The 17,915-nt window shown below is 31.0% G+C and overlaps 1 protein-coding gene across 1 annotated transcript; it reads left to right on the forward strand.

Moving 5' to 3' along the window:
- The first annotated feature begins 5,282 nt into the window (after positions 1–5,282).
- Positions 5,283–16,695, forward strand: LOC137930824 (dopaminechrome tautomerase-like). Its single transcript, XM_068774156.1, has 8 exons — positions 5,283–5,378; positions 9,336–9,779; positions 10,155–10,276; positions 10,545–10,771; positions 11,707–11,821; positions 13,219–13,299; positions 15,568–15,678; positions 16,333–16,695. Exons 2-8 carry the CDS (start codon positions 9,344–9,346, stop codon positions 16,474–16,476), a joined length of 1,236 nt encoding a protein of 411 aa, XP_068630257.1. The 5' UTR covers positions 5,283–5,378; positions 9,336–9,343; the 3' UTR covers positions 16,477–16,695.
- The last annotated feature ends 1,220 nt before the right edge of the window (positions 16,696–17,915 follow it).

The raw sequence follows: 17,915 nt of genomic DNA on the forward strand, positions 1-17,915 counted from the left end.
GAAATTATTTTATCACATTATGTTATCATCATAATTTTAGTTGTAAAACGCCTACAGCTAGACATATGCCCCTTCCATAAATTTTCAATAGAAAAGTGCCTGTAAATGCTTACTTGAATAAATATATTCTGATTTTTAATTTTACCGGCTAAAAACGTCTTTCAACGACCTTAACAATATCATCTGTCCATCTTGGTGGAAGTCATACGCTGCGTTCGCCGGTCTGTGGTCTCCACTTGAGAATCTATAAACCCCAGCTGCCATTTATTCTGCGTGCTAATGTCCTGTCCACGACAACTGCAACTTGCTAATTCTCTGGCATAGGCCAGTAAATATTGTTCGTCAACGTATCTCCTCATCCTTGATTTGATATCGTAGAGAAATCCCGAGAGTAGCCCTCTGATGACTCACTCAGCCTTAGATTGTGTGATACATATACAATTTTAATGTGCTTAAAAGAAATAAATATCTGACATAATTTAACATATACATGTTAAAAGAAAGTCGTATTAAAAACAATTTTTTCCGAAATTGCTTTAAATGGGCATAAATCATTTAGTTTTGTATAAAGACCTAAAGCAAGTGCATGCAACAAACTGCAACCCGTAAAGTCGAATCCGTGAGCCAATTAAAGCCCTCAGAAAGACAGTTAAAAACTTGGTTACTGAGCCTTTTCTTGAGTTAAAATATAAGAAATGAAACCTTTTGCTTATGAATAGTAACTGGACATCTACTTGTTACAGTTAGAATCTTCATACAACATTCTCACAGACCCAACGTGTATTCGCTCCTAGAGAAAGTCTCTCTAACGTTTAATGTGCCAATGTGCCTCTCGGATTTATTGCGTTCACACATAAAGCTTGTAAAGGAATATTTAAGTTTAAAATATAATTAATTAAAGCGAGAATACTTTATTTGACTTGTACTAATTTAAGTCGTATTTTTAAGTTGATAAATAAACCCATTGATTAATTATGTGTAAAAATAAATACACAATTGTTTTTATTTTTTTTTCACGTACCTACTTTCTGTAATTGAGGTGTGAATCTGTGAAAATAGTGTGAACTTATTTAAACGTACGTATTCATATATACATATTTAACATAAATCGCTTTCAGCAAATTACAGTAATTTGCTTGAACTGACTACACAAAATTATTACGCATTGTGTGTGAAATTATTTGAACAAAATTAGATGTGAAAATTTTAGGTATAATAACATGAAAACATTATGATTCAAATAATTCCATTTTCACCAAGATTTTTTTTATTTAATTATTTAAAAAGCAATATTCAAGTCCATTAATATTAACGTCACTGCTGCTTTGTAAGTATGACAGTTACATGGTTATAAAAACAATCATCAATATCATCAGCACGTCAGATACATGCCTACCACAAAGCTTAGGCCTCCCCCAAGAAGGGCGCCATTACCGGTCTTGCTCTGCGTGTATTCAGTGTCTTCTCGCAACCTTGATTTTATCATCGGTTCACTTGGTGAGGGTAGCGTTGGGGATAATTTTAGCGTATTTTTACTAAGCATATATATATGTCTATACATATACATACATACATATATATATATATGATATGAACGACCGTGGCCTCCTCACCAGAACGTTAAGGCAACAGCGGTCATCTTTTCTACGCGCTTTGACCCCTGCCCTCATTTTATTAAAAGGTTACCACCGAATAAATCATCATGGACATAGAATAGTGTTCATTTTATAAATAAATAGTATTACTAATTCGTAGACTTTTTTTGTATGCATTACTGCTGAGAACCGTGACCCTTTCTGAAAAATTTGTTGCGCACCATAACTTGTACTGGTTTTAGGGAATATGTATTTCTTCGGGTACTGGAGAATCGAGCGTGTGTCGGCTCTGATCGAATCAGTTGATAGAATTAAGTTTTTAATTTCACTTTAAAAAAGTTGTATTTGTAAAGCTTCCGTTTAAAAATGGTGATATTTTTAAATAATTGGTTTGCAAACGACCGTGCCAGTCTGTGTTATCAAAGTGCGTAAGTAATTTGTGTGCTGGTTTGATACATTTTGTAGTTACGGAAATTACTGAGCTAATGTAAGTCCAAACAAAACGAACACAAAAGCGTTGTTTCTTTTGTGTTTCAAAAGCCTGAATGACCCCGCAGAGGAATGACGTGTATTAGATAAACGAACAAGCCTATTTTTATCGTTTTAAAAATAATATTTAAACAAATATTATTTCTGAAGCAGTATTTGATAAAACCTGTTATTATGGGAAATTCATATTCAAATAAATGACCGGTTTGTAATTAGCAAAAGAAGTCCTAGTTCTCAATAGTCCTTCTATTGATAAAAATTGTATAATTAATATTTTTCAACACAAATTTTTAGTTGTTATTTTTCTTGTAAATAGCTTATCTTGGTAGTAGCTTAATATAAGATAAATGGATATATTACAATAAAATGTAGCGCAATTAGTCTTAACTTGTTTTTTTTTTAAATATTTTATGTGTCCATGGAAAATAAAATTTTATCAATGAGTTTCTCCCAGATAGTTTGTTTATAAGAGTTGCTACTGTGAACTTTGGTATTCTTCCAAAAAATCAAAGACTGCAACGTTGAAGAATGATTATAATATTTTGTTTTTCGTAGTTTGTGCTTTCTTTCCTTATGGAAATTCCCAAATGCAGTATAATCCAATGGCCATCTTTCTGGGTTGCCTGTTTTAGAAGCCTGACTCATCTGTAAACTTGTTTATTTTGTGAGTTATATCTAATATTTATATTTAGTGTGTAATTCTACTTGTATAAGTAAAATTTCATGTATTTTAAGTTATAATTATTAAAACAATTTTCTTTCATTTCCTCATTAAGCCTTCATGAAATTTTATAGTCTTTGTTAATTTGCTCGGATATTTATCATTCCCATATCAGTGATTGAATACTTTCTTTCAAAGGACAAGTGCAGATGTCGTCCAAGACAACAAAATCAGCTTAGATCTGTCCGTCACCGGTGTCAGGTTTAGTCATTGCTATTGGGCCATCTATCTTCCTTAACTGACGAAAATAGTAAAGTGTCCGTCGCCTATGAGATATTATACTTTAGAAATTATTAATTTTATTTGTAAGTACGAGCGGCGATAACGACGTACACAATCCTGAAATTTTCGTTTACTCCAAAGCGTATCACTCATAGACTACAAATCATACAGAAGAAATTTGAGCGCAGGGTCACCGGTCTACAAGCGATGGAATTTGTCCTGTCACTCCATGAGATTTCAATAAAAACATTCTATGGATCTGCCGCAACGCACCTTAGCGTAATTATTTTTAAAAGGCGCTCTAACGTTATTTTTTTTCTTTTGCCGTTAATGACAAGAATTTGAATCCGCAGTACGATCCAGGTGTACAAATCCAGATCCAAAGTATGTCGTCTTCCCGGATGATGCGAAAACGATACCTTATCGGGATTAAATTAGATCAAATTTACAATAGCCCCACATCATCATAATTATTATCATTTTGGCCTGACGATTTCCGTAGCTGATCATAGGTTTCTCGGTTATTTCCAATAGGATCGGTCTTAAACGGCCTGTATACTGTGTTTTCCTCTTCCGAATTTCCACTTCGCGGGTAGACGGACGTCCTTCGATGCGCTGTGCCCACTGCCATTAAAATCGCAATCTTTCTCGTATTAATAATGTTTATGGAATCTTTAGTGCCACTTCTCTCTGCACAAACGCTGTCTTGCGTAGTAGAAATTTCGGCTGTAGTACTGTTCTAGATTACAGCAACCGATTGAGCCAGGATTCACCCTCTCGAACATTTAGAAAATATAAAGTTCTTTAATAATTATTATGAAATAATCATCTGATGGGACCTTCAATGTTCAACGACGCAAATATGCAATCAGAGATTGTGAAACAATTTGAGGTCGTTTTATTGTATGAATGAAAAACGGATGTGTCACTCGCTTGACAATTACTTGAGTAGAATTTTAGCGTCGCTTTCGACAGCTTTAAATTTTACGTAGTAATAATAGGTAGTTAGTTGTTAGTAAGTTGATGCGGTCAGTTACACGAAAAGCATTTAATTTACGTTTTCACCCAACAATTCTAATTAACAGTCAATTTTTGTGCTAAGTTGTATGTGTACTATTTTATAGCTGCTTAATTCTAATTCACGCATTTTTTAACTACCGTTGTTTTAGTATTATGTTCTTAAAGCTTAAAAGAGTAATTAGAAAAACGTAAAAAACTATGAGACATTCGTTCAAAAGTGTTGGAAACGTCTATTTCGCTAACACTTATTTCTTTTCCTAAGCTATAGTTCCAAAGCGAGATACTGTGCTTCAGTGCCCCAGAACACAGTATCGCTTATACAGGTTGTCTTATGGCAGATCTATGTATTAAAATTCGATTATTTCAAAAAATAATAAACGATGCGGGAGAAGGTAGTGCCACAGGTTGGAATCACTGACCGTGCAAATTTCTCAGTCACGATGGTGCAGTGATCGAGTGAGCATCTCGCGTTTGCCGACGTGGCATTTTTTAAGAGCCACAAGCAAAACTGCCGTTACTGGTCTCCAAGAACCCGGAACTCTCGACCGAAACATCAAAAACTATCGCCAGAGTAACTGTGGGAATAATGATGCGGGAAGGGTTGAAAATACGTCGTACTCGCTTTTAGGATATGCTGTGGCCAACGAGTTCACCCGACTTAACTTCAATGAATGGTTCTAAGAGAGAGTTAACAACAATCCTTGAACTTTTGTGAATTTAAAAGAAAATATACGTTCACAAATCAACTCAATTGAACAAAGTTTACTACAGCGGACGGCGCAGAACACGAGGCTCCGTTTTGAATAGTCTGTGCAATTCGAAGAAAGATATTTGAATATCATACTCCTTAAAAAATAAAATCGGCCTTTTTATTCTATCGTTCGATGCTTTTATTAAAACTATGTATTAAATATTACATTTTTTTTATTAATGATTGATAATATATAAATTCAGACATGTATTATGGTGAACTATATCTGAAGCAGAGAAATTATTTTACTATTCGCGAAAGGAAAAATAGTGTAACACCAAAAATTGTTATGGCAAAAGATATTCCTCTTCTTAAATTTTGTTTTTAATAGGGACTAATTGTTAATTCGTATATGTCATAAATTGGATGAAGCAATTCCTGAAGTTGGTAATCCAGAACGATTTGTGAGAATAGAGTCAATTAAGTGACATCCGATTTTCAAACGTACAATGCGTATTGTATGTAGAACTAGTAGTGAATATATAGACAGTTGACACGTCAATTTGTTTAGTCTGGCTCTGCGGTCTCGTTCCACCGGTCGCGGGGTGACCTCGTGTTGATCCTTCATTTAGACTCTCACGTAAGTTTAACGTGTTATATACTAAAATACTATTAGGAATTTTACATTTAAATTTAATATAAAATAATGTTTTACAGAACCGTAACACGTATCGAGTCTCGTGTATATTTATTTATCCTCGGTTAATAGTAAAAAGGTTAATTTAAACGAAGAAAAAATTTTGGAGCTTTATAAATATAAGATACTTATGAAGTATCGAAAAGAAACTATATAAATACTGAGTATTTTTAAAATATATTTATTCTTAAGAAACCATTATTTTACTTTAAATTATTCGATTAGTAACATTTTTCCATAATTAAATAATAACAATCCACTTTTATTAGTTTTTATTTAGATTTTCGGTTTAGATAAATGTGGGCACGACCTGTGCTTTGCAGTGGACTTATACCAGATGACATGACGATGGTGAAATGTAAAAACAAATGCAAAATTTCGAATAATTAATTTGTTAAAACTACTGATCATTTAAATTCATTAGGTGCATTCGCTTACCGACCTTGGAACTAGCGGCAAAAACTTATAACTCGATACATTCTACTCTATCACTTCTTGCCTACTAAACGACCTTTGAATCGGATGTCTAGTTTGTTTTCCGTCGACGCCTTATATTTTTTATAAATTCTTCGAGTAAATTAACATTGTTAAAGTTATAAAGTGACATGAACTTTAAGGTAAATTTCGACGGATTAGTATTCATCAAGTACAGCTTCAGCTTCAGCTTCTTCAGATTAACTATAAAATTGGATAAAGAATGCCGTAATACACTAATTACGGAAGTGTCACGCTACGTTTAAAATGTTGCTGTAGGGCACAATTTAATTTCAATAAATATCAGTTAACTGTTTAATATGTTAAAAATACATGTGTTACTAGGATCGTTTTATGATAATAATATACTACTTTTGAAACTACGGGAATAATTGTATTCTTGTAAACACAGAAAAATAAATATTAAATAGAAAGAAGCACATTTACATAATAAAATGTAAAGATATTTTCGATTTAAAATAAATATTCTCGGAATGTATCTTTGAACATCATAAATCGTTAAAAATCAATTTCCGAACCAAAGTTTACTAAGATGTTTACTTATAGTATATATGTTGTTATAAACATTATGTTTTGACCGTCTTTGTATAGAAGGTATTAATTAAAATATTTTCACTGTATTACTATAAGGGACACAGCCTAATTCGTGTGTCTCGCTTGCTCGCCGTGGCGAGTGAGAAAGTATAAAAATTAATGAAATAGTATTTCCTTTTCATGCAATTGTTTAGCCATGAAATAACCAATTAAATATCAGCGTGTAAAAAATTTACTGCTGGAATGCTTCCGGATGTTTCTTAAAACTACTGTTTTTTTAATACTGACAAGTATAGTACAGTGTATAGTACAGTGATAGTTTACCATATGAGTGTGGCGTTGACATAAAATTATTACCTGTTTATTACCTGGAATAAAGATACCTAGTTTCCAAACTGAAAAAAATATATATTTTCGCGAATAAATATGGCTTGGTAGTTTTGCTTTGTTCATAGACTCATGAAAGTTATATTGCCTGAAAAATTATGTCTGTAGTAATGTAATGTAATGTGAAAACTCACTAATGACTAATTAATAATAAAAACTAGAAGTAGTGTATTACAAAATGTGTACATTAGAGAATGAATGTCCATAGATTTAAATATATATATGTACACAAGATTTGTGAAAATGCCAGATATCGGAAATCTTTCACCATTTTACATGATCATTAACTAAAATTTTGCTGGCGTTATCGCCAAGACGTAAAACCAACTTGTACTTATATATGGCTATTAAAACCAACGTGCCATATCAAATGCTGTGTCCTGTACATATTTCGTATATACAGAAAAAAATATTTTACGTGTTCACACTGCAATAAATGTTATCACCTGTAAAAATTTCACAGTTTTTTTTTACTTTGCGCTTTAAAGTACATCTCCACTTCCGTCGATTGTGTTTGTTCGGTTTTTCCACTGTATAGAGGAAGGTACCAGTTTTTATTTTCCTTATAAAGCACAGCCTGTGATACTTCGGATCATGGTCTATACATTTATGTTGAATTAATAATTTGTCACTGATGCAACTTGTAGGTTTCATGAGCTAAATGTTACAACTTCCGCACAAATATCTATTTTTTCAGTCTTTAAAATAAATATGTATTTATATTGCCAGTGTCGTACAAAATAATCTAAGAAAAAATAATTTACCAAACATGTATTATTTATTAATTATTAACAGATTCAAAAGTCGTAATGAAACGTAACGTTGTCCTAAATTTTAAATAAATCATATTATTCTAAAAAAATATAAAGATGGTATGACTTGCTAATAAATAATAATGAAACCGAATATATACTGGCGGGGCTCGTTAAAAATGGTTGTGTAACGCACCTCGTAACAGTTCCCAAGCTATCCGAATGCATAACGTGCTAGATAGAAACTGATAAACAAGGTTTACCATCTCGTTACCCAATAATAAGATCATCCGCAAAAACGTGAGTAATCTTTATTGTTCTTTATAGTTCTTTATCTCCATCTCACAATACTTTTATTATTTAATAACATCATAACGAATAACTGATTTGTAAGTCTTTAATGAAATGTGTGAATTCCAAAACGACTCAAGCTGTCCTGCACATTTTTCTTAATAATAAATAATGTTTCTGAAAAATTTATGGTTATGATTATTAATAAACACATATAAGGAAATGATATAAAAATTATTACACATACATGTAATCTAATGTTTTTCTGCTAGATCTTTATACGGACAATATTCATAATTGGTATTAAGTCTAATAATTTGATTACAAATGATTTTAGACACTTTTGCGTGGTTTTTTTTATTAGATAGTACATTTTTATTTTATAATCATCTTAAGCTTATTTTATTAAATCGATTTTCATGATATACTAATGTTAGTATTATTTACAATTTTTTAATAATAAAAAATAACAATAAGACAAAACAAAGGAAACTCCCATTACTTAAAGATCACGAAGTAACGGTGACCTTTGACGACAACATCACAGATACGAATAAAAAGGCTATTACAAAGTCATTCCTTTTACTATAGCAAATTACATCAACAATAACGTTACAGTAAAAAGACAAAGAACTATATTAAATTGAAAATGTTAAATGTTTGTTCCTGTAGCCTTCTAAAATAAAGAAAGCTCTGGAAACTCATTACGTTAATACGTCACCTGCAGCGAAAACGCAGGCAAAACCATTCTGATAGGTAATATTATCAATGAATTCAATAGTTAATATTTTCCGTTATTGGCAGGTTTCATAAACATTTATAAAATGTTGCTATAAATGATAATATTAGTCAACATTTGCACTTTGAAAACTAATAACTACAAAGTTGTTGGATAATGCTATTAATCATTTAGTACCCTACATTATAGAGGCTATAAAACTACGTTTTCAGGAAATTGAATAAATAGAACAGTTTATAATAGTATTATAATATATTTAATACGAACTAATAAAATATTCAAAGTCATTACTACCCAACGTATCACGTTAAGCAAACGAAGGCTGATGAAAGGAATAAATAAAATATTACCATTTATTAATTTTCTACTTTTCTTACAAAAATAAACATCTGTTTGCATTAGCCGCCGACCAGTTAGTTAACAGTACTGATTTTTAAAAGCGTTACTTGTAAAGCAGCAACTTACCGATTATTTTTATATATAAATTAATATTTTATATTAGTGGATAATTGCGTAATTTTTTGTACCAGTTATTTAGTGTACGGTTCCGTTTGCGTGAACAAAGATCACACCTACCCAAGATTGTTAAGTAGAAGTCTAATGATGTTATTGTTCGATATCGGAACAATAGCGATATGTCTAAACACTTTTTTAACTTTGTATTTAATATTTTTGTACTAAACATTTTTTATTTTTATTTAGATATAATAATGCGGGTGAATGCTCTTATCTTCCTCACGGCCCTCACGGTGCTATCAACTTGCGATGCTGCTACACCGAAATTACGTTTTGAATGGAAAGAAGTAGATTACGTGTGGGAATCACCGGCCCAAAGAGAAAAGGCTATTCGGGAGAACCAATTTATTCCTGCGCATAACCTACCCTTAGGATTAGGACGTTGGAAAAACAAATTGTTCGTCACTGTACCTAGGTGGAAGAATGGTGTCGCCTCTTCCTTAAACTACATAGATGTAGATGGTCCTGTGGAACAGCCTTTGAAACCATATCCATCATTGAAAGATAATTTAGTGCCGGACACAGCGTCAGCACTTCCGTCAAACTATTCCATAATTTCAGTGTTTAGAATCTTTGTAGATCCTTGTGACAGACTATGGGTTATGGACTCGGGTTTGGCAGATATTTTGGGTGAGTACATTTTAGTCTTAATCATTTAAAATTCAAGAAGGAAAACAATGAAATTTCTTTTAGCTTTCTTAATACCGAAATCGATCTATTCTTTTATAGTAAATGTAAATTAAATATATATATTTACGGAATATAAATTTTATATTGATTTATATTTGTTTCTGATCAGTCAATAATGTTTACCATTTCCATGGAAGTTGTTGAAATAATTACATTTGACACTGATTTCAGTATAACATTAATCATTGTTAAAGAAATAATTAAACACGCACCATTTGATGCGTAATTGGTTTTACGACAACTTTAGTGAAAACCAGGGATACATCATGCTTAAAAATAAATTAATTGTATCTTAAATATAAATATGTTTTACAGGTTCTCCAAATCAAGTGGCAGGACCGTCATTAGTAATTTTCGACTTAAACACAGATCAACTTCTTCACAGATATTTCTTCAAAGTTACTGATATGAAGGAAGATTCTTTCTTTGCTAATGTTGTAAGTGTTTTTATATTAAATTTTTGGCAATATTTTTTTTTGGTATCTGGGAAAAGTGTTCATTAAACACGTTTCATAAAGATAATTGGGTGGAACTGTTATATGTAACAGAATATCATTTAGATCTTAAAAGAGCCTTTCCTTTATAAGAAACCGTAACTTACCCAGAGAAACAAAGCCAAAATAAATGTTTATAATTTTAAATAAAATTGCACTAATTTTCTACCTTAAAATGAAGTAATGAAAATTAATCAACCCATGTATTTAGGTGGTCGATGTTGATAAGAACACTTGCGATAACGCTTTCGCATATGTGCCTGATTTGGGTGCCTATGGCGTCGTAGTATACAGCCTGAAACAAGACGATTCGTGGCGCGTGTCTCATCACTATTTCCATTTCGAACCGTTGGCTGGCTCATACAGAGTTGGCGGAGTGGAGTTCCATTGGACCGACGGAGTGTTTGGATTAGCGCTGTCGGAGCCCAGAGAGAACGGGTGAGTTAGTCACGTAAAAGTAGACCTTGACGTGTTTTGTGCATATTGAACTATGCAACCGTGTTACAATCTACAAACGCTGAATACAAAGAGACTATTTTATGTCACGGCTCACAAACCGTTCAGGAAGAAACCGCGTACTGAGTTTTGATACATTTTTTTAAAATCCTCACTAACATTTCTATAATTTATCCATAAACTATTTCTAAAAAAAAATGTTTCTAACACAAATCTACCTGAACTTACTGTGTTATTTTTTGGAATAAAAATCCTCATTGTTTTTATCCACAAAATTAAAAAATATATATAAGAGAAATATAAACTGTTCTTTTTTCACTGAACCTTAAAAATTTGACTCTTCGCAAATAAAAGTTGGTTGACATTGACCTGAAATTAAATTACGTTGGTTTTTAACCAAGGCCATAGATTGTTTGAACTTGTTGCATTGTATTGGATTTTTAACATTCAACGAGCGTAGTGTGCACGGAAATTGATTGTAAAAAATCCGTTATGCTTGCGGTGATGTTTGTATTGTTATATATATTTAGTGCAACAGATCCTGTGAACTTTCAGATTATTTTTACATGTTTACAATGTACATATTTATGTGCATTGTAAACATGTATGAATATAGTAAATACTTATACTTATTTTGACACCAGTATGCATGGAAAAAAAATTTTTGGTGTTACATACGTAGCGAACTATAGATTGTTATTGAAATTATTGTTATCGTAAAAGTTTTATAGTTTGTAGGTTTGCGGGCCGCGGAAGACGAATCATGGTGGCAATCTTTGGTGCAGGCTTATGCCTTACAGGGAGGGTGCAACTGCTGATACGACGATGATATATTAAAACCATGTCACATTATTAAAATTTAAGCGGCAGTAATTAATTTTAAATAAGCAAATCAAATAACTTATACTTTTTTATAGATATCGCACCATGTTCTTCCATGCGTTCTCCAGTACCAAAGAATTTTGCGTTTCTACCGAACTTCTTCGAAATTATACATTCATCGATAAATCAGAAGCGTTCAATGACTTTAAGGTATGTGTTTAACGGTGTACGATTATTTAAAGATTTTTATTTTAAAACGCGGAAATTTGACGAAACATAATATATTACCACTTTTAGTCTGATTAGATCGTAATAATATCACTTAAACAATGAGTACTATGAATCAATTTTTTTAATTGCGACACGGATGTAAAAAATGGCGCAATCCTTTGTGATCGTGCGCAGTGGCAATCTGAGATGTTATTTACAAAAATTAATTAATGCTAAAAAGTTTATTTAATCTGATTTCCTCCCGATTAAAATTATTCTTATATTCACTAAGGATAACAACCAAACTAAAGTCAATATATACTTACAATCCTTTTTACGAATAGCTTTTATTAAAGAAAACAAATAATGTCACTATATCTACAATAAATATGTTATATGTAATTCAATATAAGCACTAGTAATTATGTTATTCTCATGTGTCCTTGTAATTTATTATGCATAATAATTTTTGTTTATGTGACAATATTTATATTAATCGGTGACAAATTGAAACTATATTGTCTGAGAGCAAAATATTTCTTTCTGTTGACTACTGGTTATTTTTAAAGATGAACAAGTTATGTCAACTGATCAGAATGACTTATTACAACAGAAATGACTCATGAACTTTGGTATTGACCATGAAATAAGAGAAATAAATATAAAAAATCTTGAAGAACATTGACAGAATTATAAAACATGAGAAGTTTTCTAAGCAATATAAATAGTTATATAAGTTGTGTAAATAAAAAGTGTAATCGCTGAACAAATAATTCAAATTTTTGTCATATATGTACTAGAATAACGTATTTATTTTCTACGAGATCGATTCAGAAATAATATCAGTGTATAAGCGCAAGTCACTGACATATCCTAGTGGATTGGGAATAGAGTAGACGTGGCAGTGGGAAAGTCACATAGCGCGCAAAATAGCCTCTGTAGGCTTAATGTCCTAGAGTGGAGAACACAGATCGGCAAGCTCAGCGTAGGGCGCTTACCCACGAGGTGGACAGATGATTTTACCAAGTAAATTGGAAGGTTGGATGCAAGCCGCCCCCTACAGGTTTTATTGGGTCTATAGGAGAGGACCAGCAGTGAACGCTATATAGCTGAAATAATAATCATGATAATGTATAATATATATTAGAGGGACTGAAAAGTATTGTTGTTCCTGTCAATATATTTTACAGAAAAACCGATTGATTTTTACTGCTTCGGCATTGAAAATTTATATACTACATGGCAAAAAGTTGTTGATTACGAAGAAGAAAATATTGTTGATTAAAAATAAAAACTTGTTAAAAATGTTTTCTTGTGAATTTAATATAAATCTGTCATGTTTAAAAACAGAAATGAAGATAGTTAAAGATTTATTAACATACTTTTCCGTTTTACAGTTATTAGGCGACAGAGGTGAGAACACTCAAGCATCCGCAAGCTTCTATGATGAGAAAAATCACGTGCTGTTCTATACACAGGTAAATATTTTTTCCAGACTCAATATTCGAGCGCACTCTAACCATTGGGTAAACATTTACAAATACTTTATGTGATTTTTTGTACATTAAGTATTGATTCAAAACTTTGACACATCCGTAATAACGTGATTATTATAAATAATACTTATATTTCTTTTAGCGGTACCAGTGATTAGTTATTTTTTTTTAAATGATTTCTTCATTGCGAATTTAATTTTTGTACTTTTCACGACAACGTCAATAAATATAAGACGCTTAATTTATTTTTGTGTCTTCAATCGATTCTACAGGATATATAGATAGATGCCATTTATAAACATTTTAGTAGAGAAAGAGAAAAGCTTGCAATAATTAAGTAAATTAAAAAACCAGTTAATTCACACAAATAATTAGGTTCCAATTTGGCAAAATAAAAAACCAGATGTGGCGATTATTCAAAAACTTAAACCTAACCAAATGTTATATGCTATATAATAAAATACGCATGAGCAATATTGTATTCAAAAAAGTCGGAAATTCAATTTTAAATATAAAAGTTTTAGAAACAGTAAATGTGTCATTTCTGTCATATTTTTTTCCTTTTTACTCACGTGTTAACACAAGTAGTGCGTGCATTCATACAAAAATCATATTCAATAAAATCAGTTACTCATTTGACTGTGCACGTATAAAATGCTTGTTATGTTATAAGGAATCAAGAACAATATTTTTCGTAACGATTCCCACTTACTACTAAAAATAAAGAAATAGGCACAAAAAACTTTAATAACTTTTTGTGACCACATATGTGATGAGTTCACTATTTTATAGCTTTGTAATAGCTTTTTTATACACGGTCTATTATCATTTGAAGCGGCCACATTTCTGAGAATCAATTTATTTTTGTCGTAATTGTTTATTGTCTATCATTTTTTTGTTACGATTTCATACAACCGGTAATTAATAAACGAACTCTGATGATTTATGACCACGATTTAAACTAGATTCTCGTTTTAATATATACTCTTAATAAATATAGTTCTAAGTTATAGCGTCATAATCATAATATTGACCAGAAACATCTTGTATGATTTGAATATAATAGTTTATTCACTCGAAAACCCATATTTTTTTCTCATCTGTAGATGTAATATATTTATATGCAAGAAGGACCTTTACCACAATCTATATTATATTAATAGATTTACATCTATTTATGAATATGCATTGCCTCCACTATATCGCTGACGATTCTGGAGATTTAAAGAAATAAAAATTATAAATCATTAATAAAATTATCGGTCATCATGGCGATCTTTGGGGAAGACATTTACCTTGCAGTGAGCGTCCGGCTGAAAAAGAAGAAAGTTATTAATGTTAATTTCATTGCCAACTAATGACACATAATTTAAATGACTTTTGGAGTCTTCTTTTAAGTGTATAACGTATTCAAAGATATGTCCAAAAATGCACATTCTATCGCATCTATCTTTAGTATGGTGTGAACGTGAGCTCTTTCTTCTTTTTATGTCGAGTATTCCTATTTACGTCTCGATTTGGCGAATTTTAGAACTGAATTTTATATAAACTGTACTGAAACATAACTAGGCAATTGTAAAACAAAAAACGTTGAAACATGTAAGTGTAACATGACAATGACTGAAAATTTTATATTTATATGTTTTGTTTTAACTTAATTTATGTGGTTATGTTTTAACTGACACTGAATCATGTAATAACGAATTTGTGTATGTAATAATTTCAAATTATTGTAGCGTACCTTTTAAAAAATAAACCATGCCACTTCTTTAAATTTCTCTATAATTTTTGAAGAAAATTAGTGGAACTATGTGATTTATAGTGCTTCTGAAACCGCTGTGTCGTTCATACTTATGCGCGGCAATATAGGCAGCGGTTATACTCTCATTTCCTGGGTTTTTTCTATCGAAGTGGGGCACTGTGCATTCCTAAGACGTGGCACACCGGTTTCGATGGCATTATACTCTAAAAACGACAAAACGGTACAGTAACGGGAACCCAATAATTTAGCCAGCTAGGGCGGTTTTGATATCGTAATACAATAATGTTTACATCCAGCTAAACCGTCTACCCCAGCAAGGACAAAAACAACCAATTTTCAATAATATGAAAGCAATACTTGCAATTTCTAAGGCCAATTATTTATAAAATTCATCATCTGTCTGTCATAGTATAAATAGTATCGTATAAATGTAACGAAGTATAATTATACTACATAGGTGTTATAAGAACTGTATTTGTTTAATGTAGGTTAATCGTGACGGAGTAGGTTGTTGGAATTCAAACAAGCCATACACACCAGAAAACAACCCACTTCTATTTAACGACACTGAGCGATTGGAATTCCCTAATGACTTGAAGGTAAGAAACTTTTTAATGAACTTGCTACTTTTCTAATAATATATATATAACTAGACAAATTACTATTTATCAAGTTCAACCTGTAGTTGCCTGGAAAAAGTCGCATTTAACAACAATTCGGTTCTATACACACAATTGTTACCTATTACGAATGATTTCTTTTTATGTTCTGTTGGTAATGATATAGAGTAAATAAATAATATTAAAAGTATTATGATTGTTGTAGCCAAAATATTTATATTTTGAGGATTAACTCTAAAGAATAAACAGTAAAATTTAAGTATAAAAAAACTAAATGTTTATTTGCAGTTCTACTTTTGCTGATGATTCCGAAATTGGAATTGAATAAAGAATTTAAAGTAATAAGAAGTAATCAGAACATACCGTTTGACTTTGAACCCTTCGTTGTTTTTAAATTCCTAATGCAAATCTGTAGAACCAATTAACATTGCTCGAAAATTTTAACAGGCACTTCGTGTGCAGTGTCTAAATCTTCATGTTATTCGATTTTTCTCGAATCTATAGATTAGCTAGAAAAATAAAAGCACTATTTCGATAAGAAATTGATAACATTAACTTCCTGCGTAAAATACTTTTGGAATTCTCGTAGTATCCTTTAGATTAAACTTTAATGACTTTTACATTATTTTGCAGATCGATGCTGAAGATACACTTTGGGTTTTAAGTGATAAGCTGCCACGTTTCGTTTACAAATCCTTAGATCCTAATGAAGTCAATTACAGGATATTCAGTATAAACGTCTCCGACGCCATAGAAGGAACTACCTGTCAAGAATAGTATTTAGGCTTACCCCAGAAGTATTAAAGTTTTATCAAAAATCTGTGATGAGGCATTTGCAACAGATTGTGTAGACAATAGTAATCGTCTGATTTTTTTGCATGAAATGACAAATTGCAGGTTTTACAAAATCTGTATTAGGATTAAAATATCTTCGTATTTATAATATGTCATGTTATGTTTAGATCAATAAAAATATTTCTTATGCTAAAACTCGTTCTTTATTGTGGACTAGTAACTACAGAGTCTAAAAACTTAAAAATATAAAGGGCTTAATCTGAATGGAACTATACATATCTCAACGTAATTAACTTAAACTTTTTTTTAGTAAGTGGTGAAATTATAAATCGGGACAGCCATAGGTCCTAACAAAACAAAAAGTTATGCACAAGTACTCTTATTGTTTTCATAATAAAATTTTAAAGCCTATTAATAGATTATACATGTAAAGTACTTATGACATTCATTGTTGAGAGTAGATTACTATTTATCAGGATTAGAGTTTAATTTAAATCTTTGTTCTACTATACTGTGATGCCGGTGCGTAGAATATTGTTTGTGGGGCATTATTGATAAACTGATATCTAAGTAGATAAGCTTTTCTGTACATTACATACATGAATAAAGTATACAATACTTTGTTGGAGGAACAACGTAGCAAATGTAAAATAAAATCTCAAATCGAAACCCGTATTACTTAACGTGAAATTAAGAGTCAATTTCGCATAACTGTTTCCTTTACAGTTGGTAGAAATTAAAGATAGGACCTTACTTTCAGTAATTTATAATCTAAAAAGACTGCAAAACTTACATGTCCATGTTTTTTTTTTAGTTTCTACAACATGTGAAACCTAAAATTAACCTTAATTTGAAATGTATATTTTTATTATGAATTTTTAATTATTCACTCACATATTGTATTAAAATATATTATTTTTAAGTTTTTATAATACGTTTTCTTTAATCATTGAAATTTATTAGTTAGATAAAAACAAACGTTTAACGTTACTAGTGTACATGTTTTAAGGCGAATTATTTGTATATTATGTAATCATATTATCAACATTGAGATGTTGCTGTAATATAATGAAAGGTTTTATCTTGTGTTCCAGTATAGTTTATTGGAAATGGCGTCTTTTTAATTTATTTTGCAAGACCGCTAATTTGACCAACTCACTAATAAGATGTATTAATAATTTAAACAAATTAAAACGATAATTTTGTTTTTTATATTTTACTGTTAGTTATTTCATCATTGTACATCTACAGATATTAAAACATAATACTTAAAATGTTTACTGAATGTTATTACAGTGGAAACGAATTGTTGAAGCTAAAATAACTAAGGAAATAATGTGGAATAATCTAAAGTCGAATAAAAATATATGAATTATGATTAATCTTTTAATGTATATTTTATTGTTGTTTTTAACACTTTT

The sequence above is a fragment of the Battus philenor genome, unplaced genomic scaffold (genome assembly GCF_028537555.1).
Source record: "Battus philenor isolate CCGP_79_NKW_IND1 unplaced genomic scaffold, ilBatPhil1.0.hap1 SCAF_7, whole genome shotgun sequence".
NCBI lineage: Eukaryota > Metazoa > Arthropoda > Insecta > Lepidoptera > Papilionidae > Battus > Battus philenor.

What these genes read in the sequence shown, in the direction of transcription:
- LOC137930824 (XM_068774156.1), top strand. Translation starts at nt 9,344, where the DNA reads ATGCGGGTGAATGCTCTTATCTTCCTCACGGCCCTCACGGTGCTATCA. An exon ending in TCGGAGCCCAGAGAGAACGG is followed by an intron (nt 10,772 to 11,706) that starts GTGAGTTAGTCA and finishes ACTTTTTTATAG; the next exon opens with ATATCGCACCATGTTCTTCC. An exon ending in ACGTGCTGTTCTATACACAG is followed by an intron (nt 13,300 to 15,567) that starts GTAAATATTTTT and finishes TGTTTAATGTAG; the next exon opens with GTTAATCGTGACGGAGTAGG.